Source organism: Mobula birostris, chromosome 7, assembly GCF_030028105.1.
Source record: "Mobula birostris isolate sMobBir1 chromosome 7, sMobBir1.hap1, whole genome shotgun sequence".
Lineage (NCBI taxonomy): Eukaryota > Metazoa > Chordata > Chondrichthyes > Myliobatiformes > Myliobatidae > Mobula > Mobula birostris.
Genome location: NC_092376.1, coordinates 157,446,014 through 157,459,464, shown reverse-complemented (window position 1 = coordinate 157,459,464; position 13,451 = coordinate 157,446,014). Strand labels below are relative to the sequence as shown.

Sequence of the window (13,451 nt, the reverse complement as noted above, 5' to 3'; positions counted from 1 at the left end):
GTACAATTCGCCCAAATAAAAGGCCTCGAATTGGAAGTACAATCTGAGCTGTTTTTTCTCTATAAATGATTTAGTAGGTAGATCTTGCCTTTCACTGAGGTCGAGGTAGGGGATCTTGGGCTTACAAAGGTTGGTGACCACTAATCTAGATGGATGAGAACAGCAGATAGCTGGGAACACCACCGGTTGGAAATCCCTTTCCAAGTCACTCACCATCCTGACTTGGAAACATATCGCCGTTGCTTCATGGTCGCTGGGTCAAAATCACGGAATTCCCTCCCTAACAGCACTGTGGGTGTACCTACACCTCAGGGACTGTGCCGGTTCAAGGAGGCAGCTCACCACCACCTTCTGAAGGGCAACTAGGGATGGGCAATAAATGCTGCCTTAGCTGGCAACGCCCACATCTCATAAATGAATAAATAATAAAAAAAATTGAAGTGCTTCTTTAGACACTTTGAATGATCTGAGAGTACCTGCTTCCATCATCCACACAAAAAATGGGCTCCAGAATCTAATTACCATTTTGGTAGAAAAAGTTCTTTCTCAGATCCTCTGCAAACCTCTTGCTGCTTATCCTAAACATAGCTGTGTTGTTTTAGATACTTCTACTGTGGGAAAGGTTTCCCACCATGTCTATATTTGCCTTTCACAATTTTGTACACCTTTCTCCCCTGCTCTAAGGAAGGCAGTCCAGTCTCTCATGACTGAAACGTTCCATCCAAGACAATGTCTGTAATAAACTGCTAACAGCGCTCCAGCTGTTGCCCAGCAACGTGTTTATTACAGCGAGCTGAAACAACCAACGCCTATTGGTCAGTTGACAACCAATCCCAGGCTGACTTTCACTAACTGATCGTTGTTCCAATCAATGTCTTGAATATTCTTTGGGTAAAACGTTTAAGTCGTCGTGCTTTGGGATGTACAGTTGATTTTTGCGTGGTTTTACCAAAAAAGGGAGTATTTCGAGTTCTGGCTTTGCTTTGGATCTCATCCTGGCAGTGTGGAGGATCAGACAGATCTTGGGGTCCAAGTCCATACGACACTCAGAGCTGCTGTGCAGGTTGACTGTGGTTAAGAAAGCATATGGTACATTGGCCTTTATCAATTGTGGGGTTGAGTTTAGGAGCCAAGAGGTGTCGTTGCAGCTATATAGGACCCTGGTCAGACCCCACTTGGAGTACTGTGTTCAGCTCTGGTCACCTCACTACAGGAAAGAAGTAGAAACTATAGAAAGGGTGCAAAGGAGATTTACAAGGATGTTGCCTGGATTGGGGAGCATGCCTTATGAGAATAGGTTGAGTGAACTTGGCCTTTTTTCCTTGGAGTGACAGAGGATGAGAGATGACCTGACAGGTGTATAAGATGATGAGAGGCATTGATTGTGTGGATAGTCAGAGGATTTTTCCTGGGGCTGAAATGGCTAGCACAAGAGGGCATAGTTTTAAGGTGCTTAGAAGTGGGTACAGTGGGGATGTCAGATAAGTATTTCACACAGAGTGGTGAGTGCATGGAATGGGCTGCCGGCGACGGTGGTGGTGGTGAATATGATAGGGTCTTTTAAGAGACTCCTGGATAAGGTACATGGAGCTTAGAAAAATAGAGGGCTATGGGTAACCCTGGGTAATTTCTAAGGTAAGGATATGTTCGGCACGGCTTTGTGGGCTGAAAGGCCTGTATTGTGCTCTAGGTTTTCTATGTTTCTATCAGTAGTATAAAATTGTTCTTGTATTTCATATATTACCAATGAAGGCTAGTATCCCTTGTGCTTTCTTTAACTTTGCTACACCTTCAAGGATTCTTGGATTTGAATGCCAATGTTGCTCTGTTCCTCAGTCTCCCTTGGCTGTACCGTACTTTATGTCCTTGCAAAGTGCATCGTCTTGTACTTACAGAATTAATTTCCATCTGCCCGATACTGAATAATAACATCCCTTTGCCTACAGCTATCAGTTAGAGTGAGCTTTTGGGTAGATGCTTCATTTGACCCTGGACACCGGTCTTCTGTTTGACAAAGTACTGTGGATTGAGTTCACAGCAATGCATTTCTTAAAAGCTGTGAATATCGGAATACTAGCCAGACACTGCGGATGGAAGTGTGAAGTTTACAGGTAGTTTTGAAGACAGTATTATCTATACTTCATAAATATTAATTGTCCTCTATGTTAGCACGTAAAATACCAAATAAATTTATAGTGGATTTAACTTGCATTCCTAAAGGCTGTGGATACCAACCCAGACGTTGGTGTCGGGAGGAAAGGGTGAAGTCAGAAGGTGTGATGTTTTGTATGTAGCTTCAAAAGGGAGCATTATCTATAACTTCGTAAATAGGGTTTGCCCTTTGTGTTTGGCAAATTAATATCGAGCCCACGTTGGGCTAGCAGACCTTTCCACCAAAGGGTCTCCGTCCGTATGATGCCTGCTGTACCTTGTTGTGTCGAATAAAGAAGCTGCTTTGTAACTCTGTCTCTCTGGTGATTTCATCCACGCCATACTATCGTCCTTGCTATCAACAAAATCACCGGTTTTCATGTCATCTGCAAGCTTACTGTACCTGTTACACTTATATCCAAATTTTTAATTTATGCAACAAACAGTAAGAATCATGACTCATTTCCTATTGTACACTGCTGGTCATAGGCTCCCAGTCACAAAAACCATATTTCCAGTCACAAAAACCTGCTGCTTTCTATTACTAAGACAATTTAGGAGCCAGTCTTGAATTCCATGGGTCCTAACTTCTGGCTTCCATGTTGGTGTCATCCTTTTCAACGACACAACTCTTTTCAGTAACTTCAAAAAAAATTCAGTCAAGATTCTTAGATTAGGGATCTCCCCCTAACAGGACCATGCTGACGGGTTTTGGCGAATTCCCTGATGAGGTGTCTTGGCCGGAAACATTGACTGTTTGTATGTTTCCGTAGATGCTGCCTGACCTGCTGAGTTCCTCCAGCATCTTGACTTTCATTAATCCCTGTCATTTCCAAGCCTTGATTAATTCTGTCCCTGAGTAATTTTTCCCAGTAGCTTCCCTACACTAATACTATGCATGTGGTGTGAGTGTAATGTATTCTGTTGTGGTATGCAATCCACTATTCTTTGATAGTCCTCTTGTGCATTATGTTTAAGCTGCTACATACAGCAAAGTCCCCTCCCCCCCAAAGAAAATTGGTGGTAAATCCTGATGGTTTGGCATTTTGCTGTTTGGTTCCCCTGCTCATCATCCACACAGAGGGCCCCAGACTCTGTACTCTCTTTAAGTAAAAATAAATATATTTATTTATTGAGATACAGCATGGAACAAGTCCTTTCAGTCCCTTGGAGCTGCACCTCCTAGCAATCCCCCGATTTAATCCTAACCTAATCATAGGACAATTTACAATGGCCAATTAACCTACCAACCTGTACCTCTTTGGACTGTGGGAGGAAACCGGAGCACGTGGAGGAAACCCATGTGTAAAGAACGTACAAAGTCTTTACAGGCAGCAGTGGGAATTGAACCCGGGTCCCTGGTATGATAAAGCGTTGTGCTAACCACTACGCACCTGTGCTCCTGTTTCCTACAACTTTTAAAATTATAGCTTGAAGTGAAATTTGATTGTGCAACATTAACAAAGTGAATTGTAAGTATTGTTTAGTAACCTGATAGTTTGGAAAATCTGCTACTCCAGCACCACTAAAGTCACAAATGTGCCAGATTAACAAAGCTTAACCCTAAGCATTATTATTATTATTATACAGTAAATATCTAAATTGTTAAATATTGCTGTTATCTTGCATTTTGATTTATTTCTGTATCTCTCCCAGGCCTGTTTCATGTTCACAATCGGCTTGTAGAGCCATTATACAGTATGAAGCAAAATGGTGTCGTTAAGGAAGCAGCTTGCTAGTTTTAAGGAACACTTTTGATCTGCAGGACCTTCCACAGAAAGCAGTACTCCTGACTGATTAACTGAAGGAAATCTGACCTGAAATGTTAAGATAGATGACCTTTGTGCTTTTCTTGTGTTAACAATGAAAACTTTTGTTTTTGTGGTGAGGACAATGATGGAATGTACCTTAAGTCTGCTTAAGAGTGGAGAGCTGAGACCTGTTCATCTGAACTCCAGTGATCTGACCCATCAGCTTTTCATGAAAACCAGAATTGACGACAATGGTGTTCCCAACCTGTTCAATGATTTATATTTACGAATTGAGCAACTTGCAGCTCGGATCTTTTGGATCACAATTTTGAAATGTTTCTCTTAAACCAGTTAGAAAAATTTGAAAAGCTATTAATTCTGCAATTTAAAGTTGAGAATCTGCCTACTAATGAGGACAAAGCCATAATGATTTAAATGTTATTAAAAATGATCTTGCACAGAAGTCACTATGAAGTGCTCAGTGCCTCCCAACGCTTTGCTGATCAGTATCATTGTTTCTAGTATTACTATACATTGATTAATTTGTAATTCAGTCATGATGTCTTATCCCTGTTATAATTTCTTATTAAAAATCACCTCCCAACATGGGCAAATTTACCTTTGCTTTTTGATAACTTTTGCTGATAATGTGTTTATTGAACAAGACTTAACAAATTCCTGTAGTCCATCTGGTTAATGTTTAAAACCAATGAACTGCTATATCTCTCAATGCCTTTTCTGCTTTATTGCCAACCAGCAATCCCATATTTGCTATACTTCTCTTCAGTTCCCCTAGGCACTGTTCCACATAACCACCAGTTTCTGTGGACATAGTGACTTCAGAGAACTGCACACACAACTGATGAAGGGTTTTGAGTCCTGCCCAAAGCATCGACTGTTTATTCCCCTCTGTAGACGCTGCTCGACTTAATGAGTTCCTCCAGCATTGTATGTGTGTTACACAAACAACTCCTTGTTTGCACGTGATTTTATGCCAAATGTTTACTGTGTTGGGTCACAATAGAAAGAATTTTGCAATGGCAATTCAGTGAAGTATAGAAGCTTCCATACTTTCTTCCCCTAAAGTTTGAAATGAATTGAGGGATTGTTGTGCACTATTATGGCACTTTGCACTGGTTACTGGCTAGTTAGTAGTTCAATGTGTTTATTTCAGTGATTCTGTGTGTGTCTGAAGGCTAATACAGAAAAGATATATTTTATGAAATTTTGTGAAGAAAATCATTGGAGCAGAATTAATGGAAGTAAGCCATATTGCCATGTTGTTTCATTGTCAATTTTCTGATTCTGTTCTGAAGAACAATAAAGAAATGTTGCTTTTTAACAGACAAAAGCCTATTATTTTTCACCTGCATTCATTCAGTATAGCCACTTTGTCTCCATTGTGTGATAAAAGTTGTCTCTTTTTATCCCATTTTGATCACGCTGAACTCACTGTATTCCAGTTACTTCAATCAGTGGGTAAATTGAAGGAATAATGCATTGGATTTCAATGTTATTCACCATTTGAAAGCAGTTACATCCAGTAATTCAGCCTGCCTCTACTTTATAAACCAATTACTGTGCATTCAGGCTCCAAAGAAAGTTTGAAAGAAATCTGGACCTAGATGTGACAGGAAGATGATTAAAGTTGGAAGTAAATTTATTATCAAAGTACATTTATGTCACTATATACTACCCTGAGATTTCAGAAAAACTATTACATGAAGACAAAGCAACCAATGTCCAAAAGACAACAAGCTATGCAAATGCTAAGATTATTAATAAATAATACAACGAACATGAGTTGTAGCACCTGTATCTCCTTCCCAATGGCAGCAGCTGGAAGAGAGTGTGATCTGAGTGGTGAGGGTCCTTGATGGATGTTGCTCTCTTGTGGTGGCACTCCTTGCAGATGTGCTCAGTGGTGGGGAGGCTTTTCCTGTGATGAGCTGGGTTCTATCCACAGTTTTGTGGGCTTTTCCGTTCTTAGGCATTGGTGTTTCCAGACCAGGCTGTGGTGCAACCAGTCAGACTACTTTCCACTTAACCAAAATCAAAGTCAGGTTTAATATCACTGGCATACTGTATGTGGTGACATACGTTAAATTACAATAAAATTGTGTGTGTGTATATATAATAGTGCAAAAAGCTAGTGAGGTAGTGTTCATGTGTTGGTTCATTGTCTGTTCAAAAATCTGATGGCAGAAAGAAGCTGTTCTTCCATACTAGAGTGTCTCCTCAGCCTCCTCCAGCTGTTCACTGATGGTAGCAATGAAAAGAGGGCATGAGCTGGGTGAAAGGAGCCATTAGTGTTGGGTGCTGTCCTTTCAGGCATCACTTTTTGAAGGTATCTTTGCTACTGCAGAAGCCAGTGCCCATGATGGATCTGGCTGAGTTTGCAACTTTCTGCAGCTTTTGTTGATCCCATGCAGTGGCCCCTCCATACCAGAGGGTGATGTAACCAGTTAGAATGCTCTTTGTAGTACTTGCTAGAGGCTTTGAGGAGATTTGGTATGTCACCAAACTCCTAATGGAATATAACAGTGGTCAATGATGGTCTTTGTGATTGCATCACTATATCGGGCCCAGGATAGATCTTCAGAGATGTTGCCACCCAGGAACTTGAAACTGCTCGCCCTTTCCACTGCTGATCCCTCGATGAGGACTGGTGTGTATGTTCCCCTGACTTTCCCTTCCTGAAGTCCACAGTCATTTCCTTGGTCTTACTGACACTGAGTGCAAGGTGGTAGTTGTGACGTCAAGCAGCCGATCTACCTCAATCTGGTGTGCATTCTTGCTGCCATCTGAGATCTGCCAACAATTGCGTTGGTGGCCAGTTTGTAGGTGGTGTTTGAGCTGTCCCTAGCCGCACAATCGTGGGTGTGGAGAGATTGAGGTAGTGGGCTAAGCATGCATCCCTGATGTGTGCTTGTGTTGATAGTCAGTGAGAAGCAGACGTTATTACCGATCTGCACTGTAATCAGTAAACAGCAGCCTGATGTAGGTATTACTATTGTGCAGATGGTCGAAGGCCCAGTGGACAGCCAGTGAGATTGCATCCGCTGTAGACCTATTGTGGCAAAAAGTAAACTGCAGCAGGTTCAGGTGCTTGCTTAGGCAGGAGCTGATTCTGGCCATGACCAACCTTTTAAAGCACGCCATCACAGCAGATGTGAGTGGAACAGGACGATAGTCATTGGGGCAGCTCAACCTGCTCTTCTTGGGGACTGGTATGTATTTTGCCTTTTTGAAGCAAGTCTGCAGCAATGAGAGATTGAAAATGGCACCAGAAAGTGGTGCCTGCATGCAGCTCCGAAGAAAATTAAATATTCCCATTTAGGACTTCTACAGCAGAAATGCACAATCACTGTGCATCTGTATGAGTTTGTTAAAGTTTTAGATGGCGTGCCAAATCCACGCAAACTTTTAAGTAAATGGAGGTGCTGCCATGCCTTTGAAATGGACAGATCCTCTGATATAATAATACCAAGGAATTTAAATTAAGGATAAGATGATTGCAATGATAGTGACCATTGTAGCGACTTCAATGTGATAAAGTATAGCAGAAGCATCATCTTACACAAAATCAAACTCACATCAGCCATCATGAAATGAGGAAGATAGGCTTGAAAGAGTAGAGGAGAAAGGGACTTGCAGAGCTTGGTGCCTGCCCATTCGAAGGATAACCTCCAATACAGGAGTGATGTAGATCAGCTGGTAGGACCATTACAGCAACCTTGCACTCAACATCAATAAGAACATGGAGTTAATTGTGGAATTCAGGATGGCGAAGTTGGGAGAACACGCAACAGTCCTCAAGGGATCAGGGGTGGAAAGGGTGAGCAGCTTTATGTTCCTGGGCATCAAACTCGCAGAGGATATACCCTGGGCCCAACGTATTGATGCAGTTATGATGAAGGCTTGCCAGTGCTTATATTTCATAACAAATTTGATGAAATTTAGTATGTCACCAAAAACTCCAGCAAATTTCTACTATGGAGAACATTCTGATTTGTTGCACCACTGTCTGGCAAGGAGGCGGCCATGCACAGGGCTGAACACAGCTGCAGAGGGTCGTAGACTCAGCTGGTCGAATCATGGGCACTAACCTCGATGTCTTCAAAATGAAGTGCTACGTGAAGGTGGCATCCATCGTTAAAGACCCCCATCACCCAGGTTGTCCCTCTTATTACTACCATCAGCTTCTTTCCCCCCCACCTTCAGAACTCTGAGCAGTCCATGAACCCATGAACACTATCTCACCATCTAGCTTTTGTTTTGCACTATTTATGCCATTTTTAAAGAATAAGCTCTCACCTCTTTAAACTGCAACCTGTATTCAGTTCTCCTTCTAAACTAGACAATGGCCTATTGTTCTGAAGATTAATCTCTATTTTGTAAAATTGAAAGAGATTGAACAAGGACAGCTGAATCACCCAGTGAACATATGTACCTCATGTGCTCACAGGCTTGCAAAATTCAGAAGGAATGAAGCTTTCCCAACATTATTACTGGGTGCTAAGTTTTAAGAGCAGCAGCAACCTTCCACAAATAACAGTGAGGTAATTGCCGATAATTCATTTTTGTTTTTGTATTTAGGATAATTTTTTTTCTCAGGATTCTGGAAGAAATTGAGGATCATTGAATGTATCTGAGGAGATTCCTTCCTTTGAAATGAGGCATCTTGGACCGAACAGCACTGCATTTTGATTGGTTACAGGAATGGTCCCACGTTCCCTCAGACTGACACACCATCATGGCTGGAAATGCAATATTAATCCTTTATTGGTCCAGAGGCAAAATCCTAGATTTCCTGATTAACACAAGAGTTGCAATGGTTCAAGAGGCGGCTCAGCTAGTAAATGGGAATGGATAGCAAATGGTAGCTTGTCAGTTCAATGTTCCATCTAATTGTATTTTTACAGCTGCCCGGACTAACCATTGCTCTGAGCAAGAACTTTTTACATGGGCTGAAAACCGCGCTGCACTTTAAATGTGTTTTTATATAATATGCATACTATGAATATTTAGATTGAAAATTGAAAAATCACATACTTTTGATTTTATTTATTAACTGAAGGGTGTAATGAAATACAGTATAACAAAGAAAACCTTTCACATTTCATAATGCTGCATCCGATTCCAGCTGCATGGCAACAAAGGGTATGTGCATGGGAGCATTTCAGTTACTGCACGGCTGCGCACCTCCACAGCTTAGAGAGAACAGTGATTAGTATGATCTTATCTCACAAGGCAAAATTAAACTTCAAGTCCCTCTGCAAATCTGATGATTTTGTGATGGAGATAGTGGAAGTGTTGACACTGAGACAACAGGGCCAAACTTTAGGTAGGGCTAGGCTGGGCTGCAGCCCAGGGGCCAGAGCTGCAGAGGGGCCCAAAATAGGTAGCTATCATCATGGCGGACACAAAAAAATACAAGAATGGAGCACAGAAAAGAAAAAAAAAACAAGAAAAAGAGGACAGTGAGAAAGAAGCATTAAAAAAGACATTGAAATTGACAGAATTTTTTAAACCTGTTCTCGATGGTGCAGCAGTACCTTTGCTCTTGTCACAGTCTGAGACCGGTGGACAAATGGAGACTTGTTCAACAGCTAGAGCTAGCACCAGTGTTAGCACAGGACCACCGTCCTTGCCACAGTCAGCAGCTAACGTTGAAGAGGCAGCAGGGGCGTATCTATGGAAAATAGTGCCTATGGCAAGCACTGAAACTGTGCTGCTGTCCAATCATCTGACACCCATCTTTTAGATAACTTTACCGTAATATCGGCTCAAAAATACAAGTCAAGCTTGTTAACCTTTTAATTAACAAATTATGGCACTACATGAAAATTATAACTGCAACTTCCTTGCTTTCACTGATGCAAATTGGTCTATGATGTGATCAAAGTCAGTTTTTTCAGTTTCTTCTCTTTCTACACTCAGCAGAGCAAGATCACAGAGTCTGCCTTTACCCATGGAGGTTCTCAAATACGAAAGTATTAGTTTTAACTTGCTGAATGATCTCACATAGCTGGTGATGGAAACTGCGATGGTTAGCATTAACTGAATAGCAACGCAAAGATTGGGGAAGACGCTCTCATCTCCGTACTGAACAATAAATTCAAGCAGCTCTTCAGGTCTTGATATTTTCATGTTGACCTGCCTTGATAGCAACATTCTGCAATCCAAAATCTCTTCATATAGCTGCTGTCCATCAACATCAGAGCTGTACAATTCACCCAAATTTTCGGACTTCTTCTTTAGGTTGTTACTGTCGGTGCCGTAACACAGTCCCTCGATATCGAGAAGGAACCCAAACTTGGCGTCAGTGTCGTGCAAACGAGTGAACCTTTTGTCAATTTCTCTGTGAAGATGGTCGAGTGTTCCCTTCATGACTCTTTCCATTTCCTCCTTAGCTGTTAACCCAGCGTCTCTTGAGTTCTCATCAGCCATTCGTTTCTTTTGTCTCTGACATTTTTCAACTTCAATATTCCATTCTTGACAGAGACTGACTCCTTCTTCGAGTGACTCACTGACCAACACTTCTCTTTCAACAAAGAAATGATCTCGGGGGGCTTTCAAATCCAGGGCAGCATCGTGGAAGTTCATGCTAGGATCCTGCAGCCTCTTTTGAATATGGCCAGTCACTTCCTCACCACGACCATTTCCCAATTTCCTCTTGAACCAAGTTTTGTTCATTGAGCAGTTATTTGTTGGTAGGAAAGGCCCCTCACTGTTCTGGAAATACTTCAAACCCAGCTTTATTGTTTCTGTTCTCAACGCGTCAGGCAGAATTGCTTTTCCAGTATCCTTGTCAAACTTCAGAAGTCCAATGTCATGCTGTTCAATCCCTTCTGGTATGACAGTCTGAGGCTCTTTGACACCGTCCAGTTCACTAGGTTCAGTGTCGTCAGGTTCAATCTCGTCAACAAACTCAACATCACCACCACCACCATCGTCTTCCCCTCCTGTCATGTCCACATTCTCTTAATCTCGTCATACTCAGATTTATCTGACCTGACTTCCTCCTTGGCTTGTGACGCATTTGTACTTGATCCTCCTTCGGATTCTAACAAACTTGTAGCAGGTGCAGGCGACTCCATGGAACGTGTTGAACTACTCGTTCCGGGCTTTTCAAAGAAGGGAATGAAGAACTTGTTCGACTCTTTGGCTTCCTCCACCTCCAACTTTCGTCTCTTCCGTCCTTCAGCTCCACTTTCCTTCTTCTTCATGAAGAAACGTTTCATGGCCTTCTTACACAATGCTCTGAAATAAGGCCATCCTAGTGCTTCTCACCCATGATAATCAAAGACAGGTCATACATCTGAAGAAAATTCTTTTTTCACTATCCGAGGATGGCTCGTCTGATTTTAATAGAAACTGCTCAGTGGTGCCCCCCCCCCCTTCAAGTGGCACCCAGGGCACATGCCATACCTGCCATACCTTAGATACGCCACTGAGAGGCAGAGAGCATGACTTTGGGATTCCCGACCACAGAGGACTCCAAACAACCAAGTCGGGCTGCCATTAATGTTAACATTACCGCTACTGAGGATCCTTACAGCACTGATCCTGCTCGCTGGGGAAAGGAAACGTTAGATGATTCAGTCCAAGCATACCGGGCTAAGAAAGGGCCGGAGTCCTGCCAGAATAAGGATATGGATATCAAAGCTTCAGAACGAGTAATCAAACAGCAGAGAGGTTTTTTCTCCAAATTTCACTTCAAACACAAGCTGGTAAATGGTGAGTACATATCAAGGCAGTGGCTCTTATATTCCCCTTCCACCGGCTGTGTGTTTTGTTTTGCATGCCGCATCTTCAGTGATGGTAACTGTCAGTCCATCTTCGAAACTGGCTTTAGCGACTGGAAACGTGCCGCTGAGCGCACAGGAGAGCATGAAAATAGCGAACACCACAGGAAAACGATACTGATCTATGTTACACTCGCATCTGACAGTGGAAGAATTGATACAGAGCTGCAAAAACAGTTCGAGTCAGAGTGTGTCTACTGGACCAATGTGTTGAGAAGAGTGATGGTGGTTGTGAAGTTTTTGGTTGAGAGGGGACTGGCTATCCCAGGCTCCAAGCTCAAGCTAGTGAAGAATAGGCTCAGATCCACAATGGGACAGGACAGGCTGAGTCATCTTACTCTGATGTAACTTAAAAGTGATCTTGTTCAGAAACTGGATTTTAGTGATCTGATCAAGGACTTTGCTGCGAGGAAATCCAGAACTAGGCTTTAATTTTGAAAAACAAGCATCTGACTTTGTAAGTATCTAGGCTTGTGTGTCAGTGCTGTTCCTGTTTTTGTGGCAATAGGCTAATAGTTGACTGTTTACAAAACTAGTAAGTAATAAATGGTGTTTATTTTGCAAGCCACACAGCACGGTAATAGGTTAGTATGTGCTAGATCTCATTTTTCATGAAGATTGTTGGAGTATTATCAAGTTTCCTAGTTTGCCATAGTGCCATCTCTCTTGGCCTGTTTGTCTCTCATTTCCATTTTACTTTCTTTGAACACACGGTTGAGAAAAATACCGAGATAAAAATGATTTGGCATTGTTTGAGAAATAAGGCCTATGGTATGCGCAGCAATAGCTAAATAAATATTTAAGATTGGGTGCATCATACTTCGTCTCCCTTATAACTTGACTAAGCCAACTAAGCCTAGGTCAATTTTGAGTGCTTTAGATGCTGTCCTTCAAACTAAGAATCTGCATTACTTTCTGTCCTCCCTCTTAAGGCCTGTAAGTTTATAGCCTACATATTGTACTAAACCAATGTCTTTGTCCACAGCTTTGATATTTAGACCAGTACGACCTTTGCTCTTGTTTTTTTTTGCTTGGTACAGCAGCATTTTACGGTTTCAGCAGGGGCCCATCAGGGTCTCCAGCCCAGGGGCCCATTAGGGTCTCCAGCCCAGGGGCCCTGGCCCCACTAAATCCGGCCCTAGAAACAAAGTTGGTGGATTGGGGCATCGGCTCCTGGGATATTGTTTTTTTTATATATAGTTGCATGACAGAAAGCATCCTGCCCAGATGCATTATGGCTTGGTATGGCAACTGCTCCACCCATGACCACAAGAAACTGGACACAGCTCAACACGTCTCAACCAGCTGCCCCTCTATGGACTCTGCCTACACTTATCACTGTCTCAATAAAGCAGTTGACAAGGACAACCTCTATCCCACTCTAATAAAAATGTGGAATGGACCCCTTGAATAAAAAGGACTCTTGAATTCACATGGCCTTGCACCTTATTGTCTGCACCACACTTACTCTGTAACTGTGAAGTGATTCTATGCATTCTGTTATTGCTTTTTCCTTGTACTTCTAGTTTAAGATGGTGCGACTGAAGGCGTATGACAGGTTACTGGTGGTTTGAAAGGCAAGAAAGTTGAATAAAAACTCCTTTTCTGAAGCAAATTGTGGCGTACTATCACCACAGACAGTGAGGAGGCAGGCGGAGGCAAGGCTGGTTTGGGGGGGGGGGTGGCGAGTGAGCCATGCAGGGGCATTGTGAGGTGCAACGTGCTCGAGCTAGGGTCG

At 42.4% G+C, this 13,451-nt stretch overlaps 1 protein-coding gene across 2 annotated transcripts in view; it reads left to right on the top strand.

Moving 5' to 3' along the window:
• Positions 1-5,225, top strand: part of LOC140200522 (glucosamine-6-phosphate deaminase 1-like) — a 42,294-nt gene extending 37,069 nt beyond the window's left edge. The window contains exon 7 of one of the 2 annotated variants that reach the window (XM_072263987.1): positions 3,808-5,225. In XM_072263987.1, coding sequence (XP_072120088.1) covers positions 3,808-3,890 — 83 coding nt within the window. In that variant the 3' untranslated portion in view covers positions 3,891-5,225. The remainder of the gene's footprint in view (positions 1-3,807) is intronic. The other variant, XM_072263986.1, reaches the window with a different exon arrangement.
• Positions 5,226-13,451: the final 8,226 nt, after the last annotated feature.